General features: G+C 39.4%; 4 protein-coding genes across 4 annotated transcripts; 2 read left to right on the plus strand and 2 right to left on the minus strand.

Moving 5' to 3' along the window:
- Positions 1–631: 631 nt before the first annotated feature.
- On the plus strand, positions 632–8,086 carry agpat5 (1-acylglycerol-3-phosphate O-acyltransferase 5 (lysophosphatidic acid acyltransferase, epsilon); the record flags this gene model as incomplete). Its single annotated transcript, XM_079230154.1, has 8 exons — positions 632–850; positions 1,505–1,574; positions 1,663–1,778; positions 1,908–1,997; positions 2,680–2,770; positions 3,830–3,991; positions 6,086–6,209; positions 7,861–8,086. The coding sequence occupies 8 exons, from the start codon at positions 632–634 to the stop codon at positions 8,084–8,086; spliced, it is 1,098 nt and encodes a 365-aa protein (XP_079086280.1).
- A 2,826-nt stretch (positions 8,087–10,912) lies between these two features.
- tmem14a (transmembrane protein 14A) lies at positions 10,913–12,408 on the plus strand. The gene is made up of 5 exons (XM_079230157.1): positions 10,913–10,939; positions 11,409–11,491; positions 11,595–11,696; positions 11,780–11,867; positions 11,964–12,408. Exons 2-5 carry the CDS (start codon positions 11,416–11,418, stop codon positions 12,004–12,006), a joined length of 309 nt encoding a protein of 102 aa, XP_079086283.1. The 5' UTR covers positions 10,913–10,939; positions 11,409–11,415; the 3' UTR covers positions 12,007–12,408.
- A 137-nt stretch (positions 12,409–12,545) lies between these two features.
- Positions 12,546–14,316, minus strand: gsta.1 (glutathione S-transferase, alpha tandem duplicate 1). Its single transcript, XM_079230156.1, has 7 exons — positions 14,270–14,316; positions 14,053–14,171; positions 13,898–13,949; positions 13,539–13,671; positions 13,312–13,447; positions 13,016–13,141; positions 12,546–12,873 (listed from the first exon to the last, which is right to left on the minus strand). Exons 2-7 carry the CDS (start codon positions 14,137–14,139, stop codon positions 12,748–12,750), a joined length of 660 nt encoding a protein of 219 aa, XP_079086282.1. The 5' UTR covers positions 14,140–14,171; positions 14,270–14,316; the 3' UTR covers positions 12,546–12,747.
- A 2,264-nt stretch (positions 14,317–16,580) lies between these two features.
- On the minus strand, positions 16,581–22,648 carry LOC306746405 (serine/threonine-protein kinase ICK-like; the record flags this gene model as incomplete). The annotated part of the gene is made up of 13 exons (XM_079229319.1): positions 16,581–17,296; positions 17,806–17,913; positions 18,005–18,121; positions 18,595–18,737; positions 18,910–19,121; positions 19,393–19,788; positions 19,877–20,044; positions 20,387–20,558; positions 20,644–20,776; positions 20,868–20,947; positions 21,062–21,183; positions 22,379–22,433; positions 22,548–22,648. 13 exons carry the CDS (start codon positions 22,646–22,648, stop codon positions 17,145–17,147), a joined length of 1,959 nt encoding a protein of 652 aa, XP_079085445.1. The 3' UTR covers positions 16,581–17,144.
- Positions 22,649–23,627: the final 979 nt, after the last annotated feature.

Genomic DNA, 23,627 nt, shown 5'->3' on the forward strand with positions numbered 1-23,627 from the left:
TAATCAGTTTCGTCGGTGTCACCGGGTGGCATTACGTCGGGAGGCGTGTGTGACATTTGCTGCAAGAAGCTAGTTTGTGAGCAGCTAGCAGGATAAAGATGAAGAACTAGTGAAGTAAATAGAGAATACTTTGCCTCGTAACGACTGAGCTGATGGTTGGCGGACCGGTTGTTGTCTTATCCACATGAGAGAATACAGTTTATAGCTAATGTAGCGCAGGGTAAAACTTCCTATGTGGCTAAACACGTTCAGCAGCACTTAGTAGGCTAAACCTTTCCCTTAACTTATACGTTAACTAGATGCTCGAGTTAAGGGCATGTGCTGGGATTGTTCTTGAGATGTTAAAACAGATAACTAGTTAACTTCTTTTATTTTTTTGTATTTCCGTATGGGTGGACGTTAGCGCGTAACCCGGCTGGGCTCACTGCAGGTTGCACACAAGGTTAATATTAGCTTTAGCCAGCTAGCTCCTCACTCCCTTCTTGCTGCAGCTTTATCACTTTCTTATGGTGACTTGTCAGGACAGGTGTGCTGTTAGTTAGATAGGGTGTGCAAGTGCTCACGGAAGAGTACTAAGTCCACCAGTTCACTTCAGCGATCTGTGCTCCTGTAGTGGACCAGAGGTGGGACCATGCTGCTCTCCTTGGTCGTGCACACATACTCGCTGCGGTACTGGTTTCCAGCCACGATTATGCTGGGATCAGCCCCAGCTTATCTGCTGTCATGGGGTGCCTGGCGCTTACTTTCTAGTGTTTTACCAGCGAGAATATATCACAAATTAGACGATCGGTTGTACTCCATGTACCAGAGTATGGTCCTGTTCTTCTTTGAAAACTACACTGGAGTAGAGGTGAGTGATCATGCATGTACTGCTTGTGCATTTATAGATAATCTAATTAATCCACGTGTTGTCACCGTGAATGGAACTGTGTTTATCAAGGATGGGGAATCCTATTCTGCTTACAGAAATACAAGGACATAGTAGGTCAAGTGACGGCTACCTCTGACTGGCTGTTTGAACTTGCACTAATATTGCATGAACCCCCATACAGATCAGTGCATTGTTGGAATTCTCTGCATTTCCCCCTCTTAAAATAACAAAACATAAAGTGGTGCTAATAAACCAGCTCTTGATGAACCAGATGTAAAACAAGAAGGTCTGCATTCTTTTGTCCTTTTGTTGCCACTCCTTGCACAACTGTTATTCTTGTATGGTAGACTTTGCAGAGAAACAACAGTGATAGTGTTTTGTGTAATAAAATTGTCTGCACTGTCTCACTAACTGGAGGCCAAAGGAGTAGATGGGAACAAACCATTAATTAATTACCTTGGGTTTATTGAACAGCTGCAGTCTACACAGTGGGCTAAATCGGTCTGAACCAGAAACAAATCCATGATGCAGTTTAGATATTTAACAAAACAAAACGCATCTTGAACGTAGAATAATTTTGCACACTGACATTTTGCTGGAGTCTGTAATATTTGTAACATGCTTTCTCTGTAGATTATTATATATGGAGATATACCAAAGAACAAAGAGAATGTGATCTACCTGTCCAATCATCAATGTACAGGTAACACATCTACAAATGAATATCTCAGTCTATTGTGAATCCCAGATTGGAGTAAATATGTCATCTTTACCAATGTTTTTCCTTGTAGCTGACTGGATTATCGCTGACATGCTCGCCATCAGGCAGAGTGCTCTCGGCCATGTCAGATACGTCCTTAAAGATGGACTCAAGTGGCTTCCGCTTTACGGATGGTATTTCTCTCAGGTAATGCAACTGTGTGAGTATTTGAATGTCATTTGTTATTGTAATTTACAGATGCAGAGGAGTAGATTAAACATGAATCACATTCCCCACCGCAGTTCTCATCAGATTATTTCTATCTTTCTGTTTTAGCATGGAGGAGCCTACGTGAAACGAAGTGCAAAGTTCAGTGAACTAGCGATGAAGAAGAAGCTCTTCACACAGACTCAAGATGGAGTCCCAGTAAGTATTTTGTGTGTGTGTGTGTGTGTGTGTGTGTGTGTGTGTGTGTGTGTGTGTGTGTGTGGACAGAGGTAGTCCTGGTGACCCTTAGGTGCACAATGAAAGCTCAGTTGTGAAGTGGTAACATAAACCTGTGATCACAGCCCTTACTTGAACATGCATATTTTAATCTTGGTTCTACTGTGACTGAAATGTATCAACTCTAAAACAAGTTGTTTAACTTGCCTGTTGATTCCAGTAATTCACAAATAAGTTATGAAGCATTTTAAAAACTGCTACATTAGTTCATCATTTGCAAATGTGAGAATGTTGTCATTGTCTTAAAAGCCTTCGCATCCTCAGTATTTTGCAGATGATGAAAAATAAAGATTATTATACATATTCATTTAGTACTTTGATTAAAACAGATTTTAAGAAGACCCTACTTTTTGATAATTGTTCACCTTTTATCTGGCGTCACGGTAATGGGGGAAAGACAAAGGAATACAGAAGTAGGTTGAGTCTACATCCCCAAAAAACTCGGTTTCAGTTCAGTTGCAATCCAAACTGATTCATAAGAACGTTTCCATTTTTCTTTTTCAACAAGTCCTGTCAATGTTAGAGATTCCAGTCTGACCCATAGCATTAAGGACAAAACACTGGAGACTTTGATTTCATGTGTTTTTTTTTTTTCTCCCTACAGATGTACCTTGTCATCTTCCCAGAAGGAACTCGGTATAATCCTGAGCTCAGGAATGTTATCGCTGAAAGTCAGGCTTTTGCTACAAAAGAAGGTACAAACATGATGGAAGTAATTTTCTGTTGTACTAATTGAGCACACAGCATGTTATGTTGTATGACTAGTGAGCATCAAGTGCTGCGTACGGATTCATAAACTTCTTTATTTTGAAGTTAGGCTTGCAGTTTGGATTGTTCATTATTAGGATCACAAACTTCAGAACTCTAACAAAGTGAAAATTGTACAGCATTTCTAATTATGTCAGTCTTTTGGACATTTTCTTTACCCCTTTTGTTGAATAATGAATTTGTGAAGCTTTATAGACATACAAACTACAATATTAAATGTCTGTCATCACTGGATTACTGTTGTGTTGCCAGGAATTGGTCAGTGTCCATCAAAAATGCTGATTGTATATTCCAGTTTGTGCAGATCAAAGTTTTGAGCACTAAATTGCTATCTTATCTACCTGCTGCAAGAATTACTTTGAAAAGATGTCTCTTCTGGTTATTTTTTTAGCATAGGGAAGTCAAATTATCAGATTTTATTGACTGAAATCTAAATTTCAATACAGTTTTACAATGTCATAGCTAAATACAGCATGATTATTGTGATACTGTTGGGCAATGTGGGGTTAGGGTCCAATCACAAACTGCATTAATTCTGCAGAGATTAAGCCTATCGCTGCACCACAGCTCTGAATATCACCTTCCCCCACTAATCCAAAATAAATCGCTCTGGAGCGCCAACATGTGCACATGACATTATCTGCTATTAGTGAGGTATTAGTGAGCAGAGGGTGGTGCCACATCGACTGAGGAACAACAGACGAAGCAGTAACTTAGACAAGCATTCACATATAATTACTGTTTTTACCATCATATGTGTATGTTGGAGGGGGTTTAAGCCATTATTTATTAAGAGGATAGTAGAGAGTTGACAGGAAATTAGAGGACAGATATGGTGATGACATGTAACAAAGGTTTCCACCCACACTCATTATGGGGAAGTTATGTCTAGCTTATATGTTGTAGGCACACTTTCTATTCACCCTGTTAATACAACCTGTAATCTGATTGAATAGATGATGTATTACATATGTTCCTCTCTATAGGATTGGCTGTCCTGAAGCACACACTGACACCCAGAATGAAGGCCTCTCACATCGCCCTCGAGGCCATGCAGGGCCACCTGGACGCCGTGTATGACGTCACAGTGGCCTACGAGGGAAAGCTGAAAGTTTCCGGGCAAAGAAAACCTGCGCCATCAATGCCAGGTATGCAGCCATCACTTGAAATCAGAGACAGTCAACCGCTTCATTCATTTCAGCTGATTTCTCAATGTGATCTTTACCTGCATATCTTGTCTTCAGTCATTTGTGTTAGGTTATACAGGACACATGCAGCTGGAATAAGTATGGAAATGTGTGTGAATACCAGTTGGGGCAGGAGATATGATTTTTGTTTTCTTCAATCATACAGATCCCAGAAGCATTTTAACAGCAGATATAAAAGCAGCTACAGACTGTCCTAACAGCAGCTTCATTCTGCCTCAATCTTCTGTGGATCAGTGATCCACAAACACACAGGCGTTGTATCATCAATCCTGTAACATTGTGTACGCCCCCTCCAGTAAATAGTCACATAGCAAACAAAACCTATTAACAGTCTTGCTTCCTGTAAACAGCCTGACTATGTTTTGGAATTTTATATTCTGTGTTGCCAGTTGTTCGACAAGCACTGTTTGATTGTTAAAAAACATCCCGTTTCAGTCAGGAATAAACATCAATGTGTTTTGAGCAAACGGAACAGAGAATAGAAAAGCATTCTTGTCGTCATCACGCACTTCCTGGTCTCATGTGGTGAAGGTGGCTTTAGTGATTTCACAAGGAAGTCGAAGTGACTCGTAGCCGCAGTGTGAATGCAGCCTCAACAGTCCAAACTTGCATTTCATTATGAACAGATTGAACCATTTCAATGTATTGTGATGTATATTAGATGGGATGTATACAGTATGTGATTTCTACTTAAAAACTTAGATCACTATTTATGTCTGTTTATTCAGATGATGGACCCGATCTTCCTCCCAGAGGCAGTGATGGTTAATTGATGACTTTAAATTGCCCGTTGGTGTGAATGTGAGCTTGGCTGGTGGTCTGCCTCTCTGTTTTGGCCCTGTGATGGTCGCTGTTCAAACTATTAGATGAAGCAAATGATGCTGCACAACCACAAAACCACAGCATATCTTCTGAAAATGCAAACATGAAATAGATTGGCTCTTTTAAAACAAACTTTGGCATGCCCTGTAATTACTTGGAGCTTAGAGCTTATTGTTATGAATAACGGTCTGCAGCTCAGCAGGGATTTTAAATTCCTATTATGTGCTAATCTCTAGCATCGTTACTTTGCTACATACAAGACCGTTATTCTGTGCCTTTACGCTTACTTGCATAACGTGGGTTGTATCCATTCAATCACAAAATTCAACAGTGGATTTTTCACTGACTGCTAAGTGCACCGTTTTTATGAATGAATGAGCTCCCTGCATCTCTTTTGTAGCAGTTTGGTCTCCTCTTTGTATGCAGATGACTCAAGATATTAAAGATTAATTTGCAGCTTGACTAGTTTATTAAAAGGATTGAGATCAGGAAGTTTTCTTGCTTCAGAGAGTTGATTTCCTTCTTTTGTTCCTTGAAGTGGTTTTTAAAGTGTGTTTTGGAACATTGTTCTGCTCAAACACACAAACCTGCAGCCGAGGCTCAGATGGTATGCTTTGCTTTAGACCGTCTTTGGCTAAACTAGATCAAGTGTCTCTCCTCCTGCGCCTTCGTCCACACTAGCCCCATCTTTCATTGAGATATTAGTGTTTATTGAAGTGGTACATATTGTGTCTGATGTCAATTTATATCCGTGCAGCAGCTGATTGAGTTGCTCTCTCCGTCAGTGAAGCAATCTTTTGCTGCTGACTTCCATTAAGTTTCCTCTTTTGGCCACAGTGCCAGGTTTCCTGATAATATAGCATGTTGTGGAAACAGGAACTTGAAGGTCTCTGGGGATACACGTGTAGCCTTGAGCGCTCACACTTGGTTACATTTTTATGTCTGAGCTTGTGAGACACTTCTCTTTCTTTGCTTAGTTCTCTGATGGGTTGCATTTTACTTGAGACTTTCACATTTTAATTTAGGAAAATGTATAAATTGAAACTAGCTATTGTATGTTACTGGCCTTTACTTGAGCCAAAAGGCTTTGGCATCACAGCTCCACTCCATCATTGTCGCCTTGTGTTGACTTTAAGTGCTTACTCTACGTGCCGTTTTGCTGAAAAGCTTTTCCTGTTTTTGTTTAGTCTCTTTATTTTTTGTGTTTGACAGAATTCCTGTGCAAAGAATGTCCCCGAGTCCACATACACTTTGACCGCGTGGACATAAAGGAAATTCCTCCAGAGCCACTGTTTTTCCGCAGGTGGCTGCACGAGCGGTTTGAAATCAAGGATCGGTAAGTGTGTGTGGAACAATTATTCATGTTGAAATTGCCTTGTTATTCAATCAATGCATAAACCACAGTGACATTTTTAATAGTTTTGATTATGCTTTTTTAACATGGGTGAAATATAAAGGTCACGGTCCAGGTTTACCTAATATTACTCAGAGTTGAAATGGTTGCTGAATGAATCTGCAAGTTATCTAATAATTAATGTATTGAAAGAATTTTACTTTCAAGAAATAATCTAATTTATGGATAATGAAGATAACCATTAGTTGCACCCTTAAGATGTACATGGGGACATGACAGGAAAAAAGTCCAGGGGTGTGGTCGAAAAAGTATTTTTCGCTGAGCGTTCCTAACAGAGTGAAATGACCCGTAAGTATCTATGCAGCCACCATGATGAGAGCTATTCAAATTCTTTAAATGCTAAGAAAAGGAGCTTCAATGCTTCCTTTCTTATCTCCTTCTGCATAGGGAACACATGCATCCTTTGCGAAAGGAAAGATGATAATGCCGGCCCACAATTCCTTGCGGCAGCAACATTTAAAATGGCAAACACAATTCAAATATGTAAAAAAACAAAGGAACATAAATTTAACAGTAAATATAGCAAACTGTCAAACTAATTCTCTTCAACATAAATGTATAAATATTACATATATATTATATTACAATACACACATACCTTTTCTCCATAACTCAAACGTTAACTCAATGTTTATCACAAACCTGTGACTGTTGGCCTATTTCAATTTCAACCTTGGTAATTTAGTAATATTTTTCCCCCTGTGCTCCACTTTTAAAATGAGATAATCCTTGATTACAGATGGCAGGGACATTTACAGATGTGGAATAACAAGCATCGGTTAATAAGGACACGAAAGGTCTATAATCACAGTAAAAAGCTAAAATATAACTGAACAGTTAAATTCACATTATGCCCAGAGGAAATATTGATCCGTTGAGCTAATATTACACATGAATAAATTACCAGTTTTTGGTTGTTTTATTTACTGAAAGCAGTGTTGATCGTAAAGTGTGACAGCAGCAGCAGCAGCAGGAAGGAACCTTCCTCGCGTATCTTTTTTAGACACCATGAGTGAAGCAGCTGGTCACTGAAGGAGCTAATTAACATAATCTGCAGTAAAGCCGATATCAGAATGCGCAAGTGTAGCGCGTGGTTTTTGTAGTCCATCTACAACACTATTGCACCATGCCAGTCTCGCGTCAGTAACGTTGCATCATAATTACGTAGCATAGTGAAAGTTGAGTCGGATTGTCTTTTCCTAAATCTTAATGACTTCTCATTCATATCTTTCCTTGACCTCGTGATGTTTTCCATCGAGGAAAAATATTTCGGGAAAAACCTCTAGGAAGTAATTTTTTGACTGACCGTAGCCCAGACCTCTGATATAGACTGAACTACACATGTTATGGTTGAATAATAGTTGTTGAGGATGGAAAGTTGTAATCTACTGAGGCCAACATTGACAACATCCACCAGGCAACAAAAAGTGTGTGTGTGAGTGTGAGTGTGATTTGGGTGCAGTGTTTGTGCTGTAACTGTTGCTTTTTGCAATGTTTCACTTCTGTAGCCTTTGTGCTTTTCTAAGACAGTAATCTTTGTGCTTTTCTAAGAGAGTAATCTGTCTTTTCAAAGGCTGCTGACAGATTTCTACGAGTCGGAGGATGAAGACAAAATATGCAGGTTTCCAGGTGAAGGCAAACATTCTCATCTGAACCTTTCTAAAACCCTCCCATCGGTGCTGATCTTGGGGGGACTGACACTGCCATTACTGCTGACAGAGAGCGGCAGGAAACTGTACGTGGGGACCTGGGTGTACGGGACTCTGCTGGGCTGGCTGTGGGTGAATGTGTTTCCTTAACGAACAGGTGCAGCGGCTGCCACAATGAGACGCACAAAAAACATGGAGAGACGTTGCCATTTTTCCTGTATCGCAACGACACAAGGTGTGTTCCAGATGCAGGGCAGTATCTGATAAGAGGCTCAGAGAATTACTCCTCGTGTCCGGCTCACTGTGGACCTTGAGCTGAACGGAGATACGGAGAAATGTTAAGCTTTTTTGTGCTACTTGTTCCCTCGTGCTATTTGGATTTGCAGCCTGAAATGTTGAGAAAACATGAGTGGAATTGGTGAAAGGTATTCTCAAATGTCCCTAGTTATCTACTATGAAATAAAAATTACCTATATACTTATCTTAAACTAATTCCCCCTTTTCATCAGATTTAGCCAAATTAGTATTAGTGCATGCCCACTTTCCATCAAACATTGGCCAGTTTTAAAGCTCTGTTCGAGAGCAAAGTGTGCCAAGTGCTCTGAAAGCCAGTTAATTGATCACGGTCAGCTACTCCATGTAGCTGACACAGTACACCAGCCGACTGATGATAGATCATTCATTATTTAAGTGCACTGACTCATTGACATTGGTTGTAATGTCATTTATGCCAAGTCCCATGTCAGGAGGTTTATGCAATTTGCTCATTTAAAGTGATGTTTTACATTGGTAGAACTAAAGAAGTAGCATGCAGTCCTCTATAGGGACTCATAAACATGACACCAGCTGCATTGTTTGCCAGAAATATTCGTGACACTGAGCTTTATATAATTATAATGAATGTAGCCGAAAACTCTTATGCATATATGAAAGCTTTTTTTCATTTTTATTCCCAACACCCAAGATTTCGTTTTTACTAATATTGATATCCTAAAAAAAAAAAGACTCTACTGCATATGAGTGTCGCCACAGTGAACTAACTCATGTGGAGGAATGCGTGTTTAAAAAGGAAATATTGCGTTAACCTTAATGTCGATCATTGCCAAACCTACTGTATTTACCATGTTGTTCTCCATGTGTTTAAGTTGAGCAATACTTGTTTAATGCCAGCCTGAATGTCAGCAAAGAAACGTAATGTCTCTTTTTTGTGTGGCCTAAATACATTATTATTTGATTTCCCTTTTATAATGGTTTATTCACAGATCCATAACTTTGATATGCATTTGTTTATTTGAATACCATGTTACAGGTCATACAAAAGTATCTACCTTGCAAAAAGCTGACAAAGCCATGTTAATAGTATTATCACAGGTTCCTGTGCTCTCAAAGCCATTTGTATTATAAATGTCACTGTCTTTTGAAATGCACTGTATGTCCATTGTTGTTGTTTACTATTATGAAACATTGCATTTTTTTCCACGAGTCACTTTACATGTTTGCTGTCTCGTCCTCGTCTAGAATTACTCTCAGATGTTTTCCTCATGTGGAAGGTACAGTAGATCTCATAGTTTTTACATGTCAATCCAATACCTCACTTAAATAATCCTTCCTTGTTCTTAAATGACTTGTCAGACATTTTAGTTATTTTTATCCTGACAAAATCAGACTAACGCATCAGGAAATCTCTATGTAGACAATATTTAAATACCAACTGATTTTTGGAAATGTGTGCCTTCTCTTTGGAGGAGTTGGTCCTCAGCCCTCTCGTAGAGGGCCTTAGTGGCTCTTTTCCACCAGGTGACTGCATAGAGGCGCTCGGCTGGAGCTGCTGCAGCGTGTGGTCACATGTCTACAGTTCATAGTGGCTTATTTTGCTCGAAGAATGCATTGATTTACTCTTTTTGAGGACTATTATTAAACGATGAAACCTTTAATGTATGTACATTCTGGAGATGGGTCAAAGAGAAATAAAGTGGTTTTCTTTTGGGAGATTCAAGTTCTGTTGCCTTACTGTCCTGAACACATGATTTAAATTAAAGCGTTGTACCCTTTCACAGGTATTAGAGATGCACAAGTACATCTCAATTGATTCCTGATTTAAACTTGCACACACAAGATTTTCTACTGTAGAGTCTAATCAAATTAAACATTGTTCATAAACCTGTTCCTAATGCACAATTTCATGTTTTAGTGAATTTATATTTAACCATTTACCAGGGGAAGGAGATGTATGGCAAAATATGTGACCCTTGGATTGCACACAGGTGGATGTTATTTAACTAATTGGGACTTCTTAGCAAAGGGGGTGAATACATATGCACACTCTACTTTTAAGATTTGTTATTATTTTGAAAACAAGTTATTTTTTCCACTTAACCAATTTTGACTTATCAAGGTCCATTACATTAGAGCCAAATAAAAATCTATTTTAATTCCAGGTTGTAAAAAGGGGGGGAATAATTTAGCATGCCAATCTGTGGGAAGATTCTATTTGAACAAAAGGTTTCTGCTCGATTGGTTGTGCACACCTGCAATATATTGTCTTTCTCCCACTACTTAAAAATAAAAGAAAGAAAAAGACTATGCTTTCTGAGATGAGAATCAAAACAGTTCTCTCACCTATAAGTAAGAAAATTAGTCAAACTAAACTTGTATGACAGCAAATTAAACAAATGAGAAAAATACTTGAGAATGTGATATTGTGGATGAACCAATTGTACAGACAGATTACATTTTATATATATATATATATATATATATATATATATATATATATATACACACACACACACACACAGACTTCTGATAAAGTGAAAAAAACTACTATTTATACTAGTAGTAATTTGTATTTCTGGAATACTATTTTCCCACTTTATCAGAAGTCTCCGAACACAGCACGAACCAAATGACGCATGCGTATTGTGTTTTGAGGGCAGTAACAAGGAAGTGCAGTCACACATTTAAGGTAACGTTTCTTACTGCTGCTGCTTGTTTGGACGCAAGGTATGCAATATTTACCGAGCGAATTAACTTAATGATAATATGATACCAACACGTATTTCACATGAAGTACATCATGATAGAATAATGCGTGTGGCGATGTTTGTTTGTTTGTTTTATGTTTAAACCACTAAAGGTCTCACAGCGACACCTAGGGATTCGTCAGACTTCTTGCGGGTAGATACTCTGACAACAGCGGTTAAAGTACTAAAGTACAGGTATTACTGCGTCTAAAAGTTCAGGAAGAGGTAAACGTGTTGGTGTTTAAATCTCATTAGCGTATATCGTATATTTGTGGCGACTAAATTGTCTCAATATACGATAATTGAATACTTAACAGCTCAACTTTAGAAGTGAATTTTCTTAATGTTAACGTTAGATATTCTGTGTTTTTATGTGTTTTGTGTAAGCATTGCTATTTCAAGTCCTTGTTCAACATGCATACCAAACACACCTGTTTATTATTCTGCAGCTTCGCGATGGCAGTGGACTGGATTGGATTTGGCTATGCTGCAGCCATCGCATTTGGGGGATTTATGGGCTACAATAGAAAAGGTTGAACACTTTTTTTTTTTAGCAGATGGCTGGACTTTAAATTTGTCACTTGATGAAATATGATTAACCCTGATTATCCCCACGTGTGTCTGTATGGTCGTAGGCAGCGTCATGTCCCTGATGGCGGGTTTAGTTTTCGGCTGGTTGTCTGCTTATGGTGCATACAACGTCTCTTACGACCCAAAGGACATCAAGGTCTCATTGCGTAAGTATATGCTCGTGTTAATAAACAAATTAACAGTTTGAGTCAGTGAATTGCTTTAATGTCGTGGGGTTTTCTTTCTTCAGTTACCGCGGGAGTCCTCGCACTCGTGATGGGAATGAGATACAAGAAATCTGGGAAGTTGATGCCAGCTGGCATTATGACGGGGCTAAGGTCCGAATCCAGGTTTATTTCAGCAAATAATGTATGTAACTGGTTATTAAACACTTGTTTTAATCATGTTTGATCTGCTGTTTCTCTCTCTCCCAGTTTGTTGATGGTGTTTCGGCTGTTACTGCTCCTCGTGGTGTGACTGGAGGAGTAACTGTCTGTCTCTCAATGAGCAGGCCTTGTTTTAAAGGAAACAGCATTCCCAGTGTGCATACTAAAACACCCTTCTGCTTTGTGACCATGTGACCAAACACTGCCAGAGGGCGTTCAACACATTTAAGGTTAATCGTATTGCAGTAAATACGTCTTTCCTATCTCGTATAAATAAAACCGCTTCTTTTTTTGTATGAGCGTGTGCATGAATGTAAATCTCTTGAATTGGGAGTAACAGATGTACTTGAACTTTGTGATATTAACTGTATGTGTTGGCAGGTGGTTTACTGTATACACTACAATTTAAGTTTTGCAGGCTGTTAACTCTCAACATTAATTCTCAAATATTCAAATTAAGATTCTTGACTGCTCTCATGCTATGTCTTTAACTTTTAAAACCCATTGACGCTAATAGTTTGTTTTTTGTAATAGCATCTAATAACTTAACAATGTTTTGTATGTATTTGGTGTGGATATAATCCAAATTATGTAACTGACTACCAGAACATAAACACAATTTATCAAATGTTCCTCAGAAATGAACCATTTATTTAGTAGAACCTTCACATTAAATCACTCACCATGAAGAAAGGATTACATAGATTTCAGTTAATTAGATTTGCAATGGATTAGCAGTATTCTTAACAAATCAGCAAATAATGAATCCACATGTTAATGAATCATAATGAATCCTTCACACTGCCTGTGTGAGGAATGTGCAGCATTTATTTCATGGTATCTGGAACACCTCCTTGATGGTCTTCACATAGGTTTCATCTGGCTGCTGCTTCCTCTTGCTGCCTGGCTGCAGGAACCTTTTGATGGCAGGAATATCGCTCATCCTGCCCTGGAAAGACTGGAGAGAAACACAGAAAGGCATTCTTAATTAAAAAAGCATTTGGTAGTCGTTGTATATTTTTGTTCTTATTAACAATATACAAATTGTATCTTGTTTTGTTCCTTTGTGCGTTCGGTCTTATATAGTATGTCGCATTTACCTTGATGTTGCGAAAATCTGCGAGGATTGCAGGAAACCTCTCCTCCAGCATCAGGGTGCATTCAAGCAGCTGCACATCTGCACAGCTTAGTTTATTTCCCACTAGGAATATGGGCCCAGAGAGTGCCTGAGATGTTCATCAAAGACACACACAATACCGTGTTTAGTTATATATATATATACACACATCATCATCATCATCAGCTCCATTTTCCATCACAAAGGGGTTTTAGCTAAGATTAATCAGTTTCTAGAACACGTCATTTCGTATAATATGTACAGTAAGCATGACGGTACCTTCTCGAACACAGGAAGGTAGCGGTCTTTTGCTTTACTTTGAATGGTGTCCAGTTGTGCTTTTTCATCTGGTTTGAAGATCAACATCATTATCATTTCCATGAGATCCATTAATCCCTCACAGTACATGTTGATCCTGAGGGAAAGAATATACCGTGACACATCCATCCACTAAAGTCACATGTTAAAGACACTCAAAATTACGCTTTTAAAGAAATGGACCATACATGACTCGGTCTTTGAGATCTTTTCCATGAAGACTGTACTTTTCTGCGATGTAATTCAAGATTGCTTTTGACTGAATCAGCTTCATGCCATCAATTTCCACCAAAGGAACCTGTTGAAACATGAGATCTCCATCTGCAAAGGAAACACAGCAGCAGCAGGTATAAAGAGTGGCACACCCTTGTGGGTTATGACTATTACTAGTCTATAGGTCACAAGTATAGACCTTCATTTCAAAATGCTTGCATCATAACTGGGCTAAAGTACACAGTTACAAATTAAGCTGAAAAAGCAAACATGTGACTTGAAAACGGGCCAGAAGTTTTATCAGCTTTAAACACAATTTTTGAAACCAACTCACCACTCAAGAGTTTTACATACTGCTCACGAGTTGTCAGATAGACCTCATCAAACTGTGAACAGGAGATTACGTAACAGATTTAGGGCACATTCAGGGGGTTCTGGTTTCTTAATAGTCAGCAAAGTTTCAGATTAGTATCACTAAGGAACACTTACCTCGACTTCTGCAACAGTCAAGAGCCAACGGATTGACTCCATTTTCCCTCTCCCATTGAAGTAGTGCAGCACAACTTTCCCAGCCATGGCTTTAGTATTGGAAGTGTGCTGTCAAATATCTAAAACAAAAAAAGGAGACAGAGTAAATCTCACACAACACAAATGCATGTAAATGTACCAAGACGTGGTGACCGAGATTACGTGGCCTAAAGTATACCTGTGTGCACTACCGTGGAGAAAGCAGAGTGATGTGAGCAGTTAAGTTAAGTCGTTATATAACTTGGCATTGTCGTAAAAAACAGAGAGATAAAGGTGGGGAAAACATTTGACGACTGTGATTGGTTGGTGGCGGCCAATACAAACTTGTCTCATTAACATATTGCCGCTAGACATCATGGGCAAAATACTAACGTTCGATAATTTTATAGATAGTTTAACGTATCGACGTAGTTTTTGTCTTATAAGCATGAGTTGCGCGCTATACACTATACTATACACGTACATATACATTACGTCGATATCCGACACCTCAATAGTACATTGTGTTGCTGTCCCGCTAGATATAAGCAACACGCCGAGCTCTGTTTCGTTGGATGTGAGGGCGATCTGGCTGCGACATCTGTCACCCCATTGATCGCTAGGGTTGATTCGGCTGATCTGGCTGGCTAGGCGGGTGTCCCCTTCCTCCCTCACCGCTCCATATGTGTCCCTCCCGACGCCCCGCGCTCGGTGGAAGAGGACGAGGTTCCCCCGGCGGACGACCATCCTTCGGTGTACCAGTAGCTGCGCTCCCCTGCTAGAACCTCCAAACAAGCTCAAGGCCCATTTGTAGGAGAAACGTAGGGAAGTTAAGCTCCAAGCGTCAGACACATCCAAATGAGGCGCTGCACGTGGCAGTCTGCCTTCCTTTTGCAAATTGTATATACATTAAACGATCAGTATAACAAGTAGTTGAAATAGTGGATAATGCAGAATAGTATTTTAATAATAGTATTTCTTTTTGTAGTATTTTTATATAGTATTTTATATAGTATAATATTTTAATAATACTATACATTTGTTTTAGATTAGATTAGATTAGATTAGATAATCCTTTATTGGTCCCGCAGTGGGGAAATTTGCAGGATTACAGCAGCAGGGTAACGTGTACACAAGAGACATAGTCAAATCAAAACAAGTAATATAAATAATAATAAACAGTAAAACAACTACAATACTGAATTATATATATATATATATATATATATATATATAGATGTAGATACACAGACAGTATCTATTAATATGAACAGTGTAATAATAGTAATACATTTTGTATTATTTTGCATTAAGTGACTTACTTTTGGTTCATTAAACCGATCTTGTAGCTAGTACTTGTGTACTTTTACATAAATAGGATTTTAAATAAAGGAGTTTTACTTGTAACCAGGTTCTTTTATTCTGTGGTATTCAATACCGTAAAAGAAAATGGTATTCTTCCATCATTGACTACTTTCAGTCCGACCACAATCTACTTTATTCTGGGGAAGAAAGAACCACACATTTGGTTCACTAGAGTTGTTGTCATAATGTAATATAAGTGTAATATAAGTGTACACTGTATTGATTAAACACTGCTAATCCTAAACTAGTCTACTTACTCTATGACCATATTCCCAGTACATCTGCCACCTCCAGCAGCCCTTTTTAAATACCATATATATATATATAATGCCATTATTAAATCATTGATGGGTTTATACTTCTTACACTGTATTGTTATCTGTAGCCACTATTTCACTGGAACTCCTGAAGATGGTGCTGTGTGGCACACGAGTTAGTTAACGATAATAACATACTGTTTGTGTGACATAAATATTTTCTTTTATTTCTGTTGCCTTGTAGCTACATACATATGCATAGCCAGAGAATGAGAATACCCCTCATAGGTGTCAATTAAGTGCACTGAAATACAATGTAGGAGTCTAACAAAATACTTATACCTGCATCACCTACAGGACGTGTGCAGGGAGATTGTCGATTAACGGCCTCAGGAGCTAGTTCTGCTTGTTGGTGAAATGGTGACATGGTGACATCTACCCTCCATCAATCCCAATATATATTCAAGTCTATTCATTTTATTTTGTACAGCCCAAAATCCCAAATTTGCCTCAGAGAGCTTTACAATCTGTACACATACAACATCCTCTTACAGGAAAAACTCCCATAAAACTGTCATAAATACATTTCATTACATTATGTGCTCACAGTAGAATACCAGATTACTATAAATGTACAGTATTCATGCTTGTATAGCATTAACATTGATCTACTACTGATGGATTAATCTCTAGATTAATGTAGTCAGCTGTGCTCACAATGGTGCAGCTGTTGGTAAGATATGGAAATTAATAGACAACTTTTAATTTTAAAATAAAAAGGCCGGCATTCAGCCAATCGATTTGATATTTTCACTGTCATGAAAAATTACACAAGATGAACATATCGGTACCCAGTCAAAGGTTTATTTATGCTCAACAACTGGCAATTCAATAATCACACTCGCTTTGGCCAAAGGTGTGTTAACTTGGATATTTATACTTCAGAAACTAAAACAGATTTGAGCAGCAACTTGCATTGTGTTCATTATAATGCACACAAACAAAACAAAAACAGTGGCAATGTAAAAAAGAAAGAAAGAAAAAAAGACTGACTTTACAGATGCAAAGTAATTTGTTGTAGCCAAAACAAGTCAGCGACGTTTTCATAAAATTATAATATGCATATTATGTATACAGGTTGGTGAACATTCAATGACAAATCTGATACAAAACTGAGGTAGTAACCTCTGTAGAACAGTAACTATGTTACAGAATTACAAAATAAAAACACTGGAGGAGCAAATCTGGGCTAAAATTTTGGCCGGTTGCATTTAAATATACACATACACTTAGATATTTTACAACTCACAACATCCATAGTACACATAATGAAAAAAAAAAAAAATATTGCTGTGTAAAATGTATGCACAGATTTAGATTATAAAACAACTAGGCCTACTCTTTGGAGGTGAAAGAGTCTCAGGAGCACAGGTCAGAGCTCCGGGCGGGGCACTAGCGGTGTCCATATTTGGCAGACCAGTCTGTCCGCCCGTGGAGGGACTGGACCGGTGGGCGGGGCAGCAGACCCGCGGTGCTCTTGTTGATCATTGGCGTGTTGGTGGAGGTGCTCATCGGACTCCGGCCTGATTGCCATGTTGCATAATCTAAAATAGCAGCAAAACAACATTTTTTTTTTTTTTTTTTTAAAAAGGCATTGTTGTTAGATGGCTGGACACTAAAACAGCTAATACAAGTTATGTAGCTGAGGTCCGTCTGCGTTGTTCGTTATTAAGCCGCTAAAGAGCTGCAGACACAGTGAGTTCCTTTTCGTACGCGAATGACAGGAGATCGTTTAATTCTTTTCTATTTGTCTTTATTTTATGCAGCAAAACGTTAACCAAATACACAAATAAACTCTGTCACACGTTAGAAAAACGATATGCTCCCATGCCTAATGCAGCTTTGTTTTGCAGCTGCTGCCGTCATGACGTCATTAAATCACGAAGAGTTGTTAACATAAATGTCTTTCAATGTATTTTACGTATCTTAGTTCCTACACAATGAGCATAATTCAGAAAGTAAACTTAATATTCCTGAAATTCCAATTAACCAATATGTACACTTGTGGCTCTTAGAAGTTAGATCGCTGAATATGACAGAAATTCATCCTCACTTGATGCTGGTGATTCCACCGAAGGACTCTGGTGCCTTCTGGGACCGGCTGAGCCGATGTCTTTTTTGTAAAACGATGGCATGTATCCACCTGGCATTGTGTTTGTACCTGACAAATAAAAAACAAAACAACGACAGATTAATTATTTGAATGGTAGTGGTAACAAAGATTACAGGAATGTTTAGTGCACGATGATTACCGTGAGCGCCTCTGCTCGGCAGAGTCCCTCCAAATGGAATACTGCTGTTGCCCCAAAGATGGCTTGCAGTGAAGTCTTTACTGGCATTCATGGCCACGTTCTTCTTTGTGCTAATGCCTGAGCGAGACGGTGAGAGGTGATCAGATACTTTTTTCAAGGAAGATGACAGACCGGTCAGAAAAAAAGCAGGACCAAGGGAGAAGTGTTAAATCCTCTTCCCTGTCACAAAGAAGAAATAATAAGTGATCATGAATATTATTAAATCTAACTGGGCCTTAATTTCATGAACACTGATGACAGACGGCTCGGTTTTAACTGACCCTGCTAACTCTCAGCACTCATGTGCTGACGTGTGTATGCTTCACCGTGGTTACCAAAAGATTAGCATTAATACATACTGTGCATCTGTTCAAAGATTACGTCCTTGACAGTTCACGGCCAGCAGATGGATTTAAAGTAGTTTAGCTTTTTAATTTGCCAAAAATCCTGTGGTTGATCTGCTGTACTTTATAACACCATAAAAACATCCCACCATGTTATTAAAGACTACTCTCAGTCCTACTCAATGGAAGTATTCAAATATATATTACCAGGTAAATATCTTGACTGCCTCAAGTAATGTTGTTTGGCAGACGCGGTTCTCGGTGGCTCCTGGTAGGCTGTACTCTTGTTCAGGTTTAAAGGTGTGTCTTCCTTTTCATTGGGGCGACTGAAATCCAGAACATTTCCATATCTGAAAGATATGGAAATGAGACGAAGGTGAGTTACTTGCTTGTAGTCATAGTGATGTATGGACATTAGCTGAGGCTACAGATCTTGTCTTCCCTTTTTGCATATTTATATTGTACATAAGTCCACTGTGCCCCTGGTAAAAGGTACCACATGATGACAGGTCATGGCCTCACCTGCTCAGTGTGTCCTCCCCCTGCCTCGACTTCTCTGTGGAGAAGTTACTTTTTCCAAGAATACTTATGGATGTCAGATCCGTTTTTTCGTAGTCGTCCCAGTCTTCACCCTTGGGGTGTCCGGTGCCGTGGCCCCAGCGCCGCCGCCCCCCTCCTTTAGGCTTCAACTGATAGCTCAGTAGGTTCGCTTTCTCTGTCTCCTGTCTTGTTTGCTAAAAGAACAACATCAACCATGTAAGACATATGTTTCACAATTCCATGTTAGAAAAAACAAGTTATTAGTTGTAAGTATGACTGAAAATACTTAGTGAGGCAAAATAACGTAGCTCAGACGATCAATCAACCATTATCAGAAATGTATCGGAGGCCAGGTGTAATGTATTGCTAGCACAACATTTAACAACTACATGTTCATCTTCCAAAAAGTAATGATAGTAGCAGATATATAGTAAATACACACATACATAATGTTTTCAGCCTCACCTTGCTCTGCAGACTCTTGTCAACGATGTAAGGAAGATGGCTCTGTGGCGTTCCTCCGGCCTGTTCCTGTTTCAGGATGTGCTTCGGTTGCTGCTCTCGCACCAGCTCTGTGTGCCGTTGGTACACTGCCGCCTGCGCAGCTGCAGGCACAGGGGAGGGCTGGATCTGTTGGAGAGGCCTGGAGGGGGAGCAGTGTAGGATGTGAGGCGGAGGCTGGGGCGGGGGCACAGGCTTCAGCAGCAGGGGTTGATGCTGCTGCTGCTGCTGCTGCTGCTGCTGCTGCGACTGAAACGGAGCATGCTGCGGGACAAGGCTGGGCTGAGGTCTGCCCTGCTCCAGGATCTGTTGAGGAGTGCCCAAAGCCTGGCCCACGTGAAAGTAAGCGTACCTGAGAGCCTGAAAGGATATCAAGATTTTAACAAAACAACATCAGCTTTCATTCTGCATGTTCAGCTATAAAGAGGAAGTGTAGGTCGGACGCTACCTGGGCCGAAGCTGGTCTCTTCTTGGGATCCCACTGGAGCAGGTCTGTCATCAGATGAATGGCTTCAGGACTGGCATTTGGGATCAGCGTCTTTAGATTACTGGGAACACACTGAGGCCAACGGAAATTCATGGCACTTGCCAGATGGTATCCCTCCGGCCAATCATTCTAGAGGAAACACAAATACATTTACAGAACATCATATTTAACAAGAAAATGTGTTTCAGTAGTCAGAGTAGTAGATTAGTACATGTTTTTTTTTTAAACACCACGAGAGGTGACCCGTAACATGGGACTAATACCTGCACTGAGAGACACATGATATATATTCTGTGCACAATACATATTCCTACTACATAGTATTGATGTTTTTGGTGTTATTTTTCAAGCATAAATGAAACCTGGAGATGAAAAAGGTGATTCTAGTCTCAGTTACATGCCTCAAGTGCAGTTAAATAGTGAGGGATTACTCATGTATGTGTACCTGTCTACACATGTGAAGAGCCTTACCTTCTTTGGCGTACCCAGGACTTGGCAAACTTTGAATATGGTGTCTATTTCACTGGAGCCTGGGAAAAGAGGCCTGAGGGTATAAAGCTCTGCCATGATGCAGCCGACTGCCCACTGGTCTATGGGTGAGCTGTAGGCTGTGGATCTGAGGAGCACCTCTGGGGCTCTGTACCTGGTCCAAAAAGAGAGGGTACTGGGACTTGAGTGCACTGAACTATCAAACAAAGCGCACAATGTTTACTCTCAAAGAAACTCACCATCTCGTCGAGACGTAGTCTGTGTATGGCGGTCGAGACCTGATTTCACGGGCAAGCCCAAAGTCAGCTATTTTCACCAGCTCCGGGCCCATGCACAGAAGATTCTCAGGTTTCATGTCCCTGTGAAAAAATCCTAACACAAGACACACTGTGTGACCGTCTCGGCACAAAACGTCAAATGTGCCACATTTAATTAAGCCTTCTGGAGTCGTAAACAGACGTACCATGTTTATGAATGAACGTGAGCCCCTGTAGTATCTGAAACATAATATTTCTTACAGCGGATTCAGGAAACAATCGAGTCCTGCAGCAAGAAACAAAGAGTTAGAAAACTCATACAGTTAAGAAACTGTACATATTTATCAAATAAAGTTATAACTGCGGGATTAATAATGCAACAAGTAATAACTATACACACCTGTCTTTCATTAGCTGATATAGATTTTCCTTCATGTACTCAAATATGAAGTACAAGTGATCATTTTCACGAATTACCTCCTTAAGTTTGATTATATTGGCATGGTTGAGTTTCTTTAAGGACTGTAAAAATCAAAGAAACAGATCATGTAAGAACACGTGGAACGGATAAAGGAAGAAATAGCAGTAGAAATGAAAAGTCAATGAAACCATGCTGGACAATACACACGGGTCACTGCAGCACATTCAAAAGCACGCCCTACACGACAACTACGAAACACAACCTTCATGTTCAAACACGGGTCGACTACGAACACAGTGGAATTTGGGGGTAAATGCTGCAAAGGTGGGATTTAAACTTACAATTAAAAAAGGGTAAATAGAAAGCAGGATGGAGAAATGGACACTGGGAGGACATAGGTTTAACCATGCTACATTTTAGTAAGGGGGGGAAAGCTGTAATGGGATTTTGAGATTGTACGGTGTGACATGCTGTAATTATGATCCAACGATCCTCTAAGGACCAGCGTGTTCCACACATGTTTTGCTGCATTAGGTTCAAGCTCTAGGAGAGGGATGTGTAAGCCAGGGAGCTCAAAACCAACAGCACACAAGAATCACCTTCAACTCTTAGAGCTGGTGTGTGACTTTGAGCTGTGAGGAAATTTGGACAGTAACATACTGAATTGGTATGAAAACAAACAACAGACATTTTGAGTATTTGACAACTGGTCTAAAATGTAGATGTACAGTATATTAAATCAAATGATCATTACTGCATTACCTGCAAATCATCAAGTTATCATGAAGTTATAGATGACAACATGACATCAAACATTACACGTCATTGTTAATGACATATTTATGATAAAAGGCTCGGTGAAATGCAGCTCACATCTTGTCGAGGCGATGATACAGCAATGATTCACTAAATTCAGCTTTTAGCTGTATTATTGTTCTACTCCCTTACAACATTGTATATAAGATTAACTAGTAATACAGCGTAGCGCAGTGATATTTAAAACCCAAAATCTGAGAATGGAGCCAATACGCATAAGTTTATGGAGCTTCAATAACAACATTGATGTGCAAAGTTAATGGGGATCAGTTGCAGCCAATACATACAACAGTACATTCATATTGGCACATATTATTTAACATTAATTTTATCAGTAAATATGGACAATTCTCTGCCAAATCATAGATGCAACTGTATGTAAAGTATTCAAGTGGATTTGGGGTTGTATTTTCTGTAATTCTGCTGTGCTATTCAAATGTGTGAAATTGTGTTAAGGAAAGGTAGAAAAGATGAACCCACCTTGACTTCACGAAGGTTCATGCATTCTTCCCAGGAGTAAAATTTTCTTTTCATTCTGAAAAATATTTTTCGACATCAACTTCATTTTTTGCAAATTATATCAAATTGAATGTCAAAAAGAAAAAAGGTGCCGGCGGTCGCAAACGCACACAATTGTCCGAATACTCACTTCTTTATGGCCACCAGCTCTCCGGATTCCAGACTACGACCGAGGATGACGGAGCCGTAGGTTCCATCCCCGAGCTGTCTGATCGTCGCGTATCTATTCATTATGCTTGTCCTTCCGTAGCATCCGGGGGAAGATGAGAACTGGGTGGAGAATAGAGTGTTTTCCTGCCGCTGCTGAATGCAACCAGATTTTCCTGTGACAACAGCAGAAGACCACAGGCAGAGCTGGAGGACTCATGGTTTCATGGAATCACCGTCTTCTAGCTGGGAAGTTGAGGGATTAATGACAAAAAATGTTGTTAGGTATGTCAAGCCTGGCTGTTTGAATTACTATGTATGCTACATTCCTACACTGATATGTATTTGTATGTATCAGCCACATTATTTGCCAATATATCAGCAATGTCCAATATATCAATTAACAGTTTCAACAGTCATGCAAATCAAGTGTTAAATTGACTGTCTCTCTACATTTCAGACAGGTAAACTACCTCTGATGATGAATTAAGAGTTTTCCTGGTTTTCAGTGCCACAGTTGTCTCTGCCTGCATCATGAAGTGAAGGATTTGGGATAAGGATCAGGGTCCTCCTGTGAGGTATACTATAGAACATAAAAGTCTCCCCAACACTCAAACACATGTTTTGACTATTGTTTCTTTACTTTGCTGTGCAGAATGACACATCATCTGATGAACCGGGGAACCGTCTGTGAGCTCAACTTAAATCTGAGTTTAAGACAAATTAATGTTGTGACATCACAACTAGTTTGGTAGCCAATCATGGTGCAATGTGCAACTCACACGGTGTGATGTGAAAACCTAAAATCAGATTGGACTTTTCAGGAAAGCAGGAGACATCTTGTCTTTAAGTGGGCAACATTACATTAACATTAACATAGCACATTCTGTCTTTTTCAATGTGGAAGAGGGAGTGGATGAAATTATTTATTTTAAATGAGGACAAATAACTCATATCAGACACATATATTACACGTCTGGAGTAACTTGAACGGTTGACTGATAAGTGAAATAATGTGTAAACATCAAAGAGTCACAATGACATCATCATCGAGAGGAGTGAT

The sequence above is a fragment of the Taurulus bubalis genome (assembly GCF_910589615.1).
Source record: "Taurulus bubalis genome assembly, chromosome: 14".
In the NCBI taxonomy this organism is placed as follows: Eukaryota; Metazoa; Chordata; class Actinopteri; order Perciformes; family Cottidae; genus Taurulus; species Taurulus bubalis.

What these genes read in the sequence shown, in the direction of transcription:
- tmem14a (XM_079230157.1), top strand. Translation starts at nt 11,416, where the DNA reads ATGGCAGTGGACTGGATTGGATTTGGCTATGCTGCAGCCATCGCATTT. An exon ending in GGACATCAAGGTCTCATTGC is followed by an intron (nt 11,697 to 11,779) that starts GTAAGTATATGC and finishes TTCTTTCTTCAG; the next exon opens with TTACCGCGGGAGTCCTCGCA. An exon ending in GGCATTATGACGGGGCTAAG is followed by an intron (nt 11,868 to 11,963) that starts GTCCGAATCCAG and finishes TCTCTCTCCCAG; the next exon opens with TTTGTTGATGGTGTTTCGGC.
- gsta.1 (XM_079230156.1), bottom strand. Translation starts at nt 14,139, where the DNA reads ATGGCTGGGAAAGTTGTGCTGCACTACTTCAATGGGAGAGGGAAAATG. An exon ending in ACCTTCCTGTGTTCGAGAAG is followed by an intron (nt 13,142 to 13,311) that starts GTACCGTCATGC and finishes TGAACATCTCAG; the next exon opens with GCACTCTCTGGGCCCATATT. An exon ending in CAGATTTTCGCAACATCAAG is followed by an intron (nt 12,874 to 13,015) that starts GTAAATGCGACA and finishes GTTTCTCTCCAG; the next exon opens with TCTTTCCAGGGCAGGATGAG.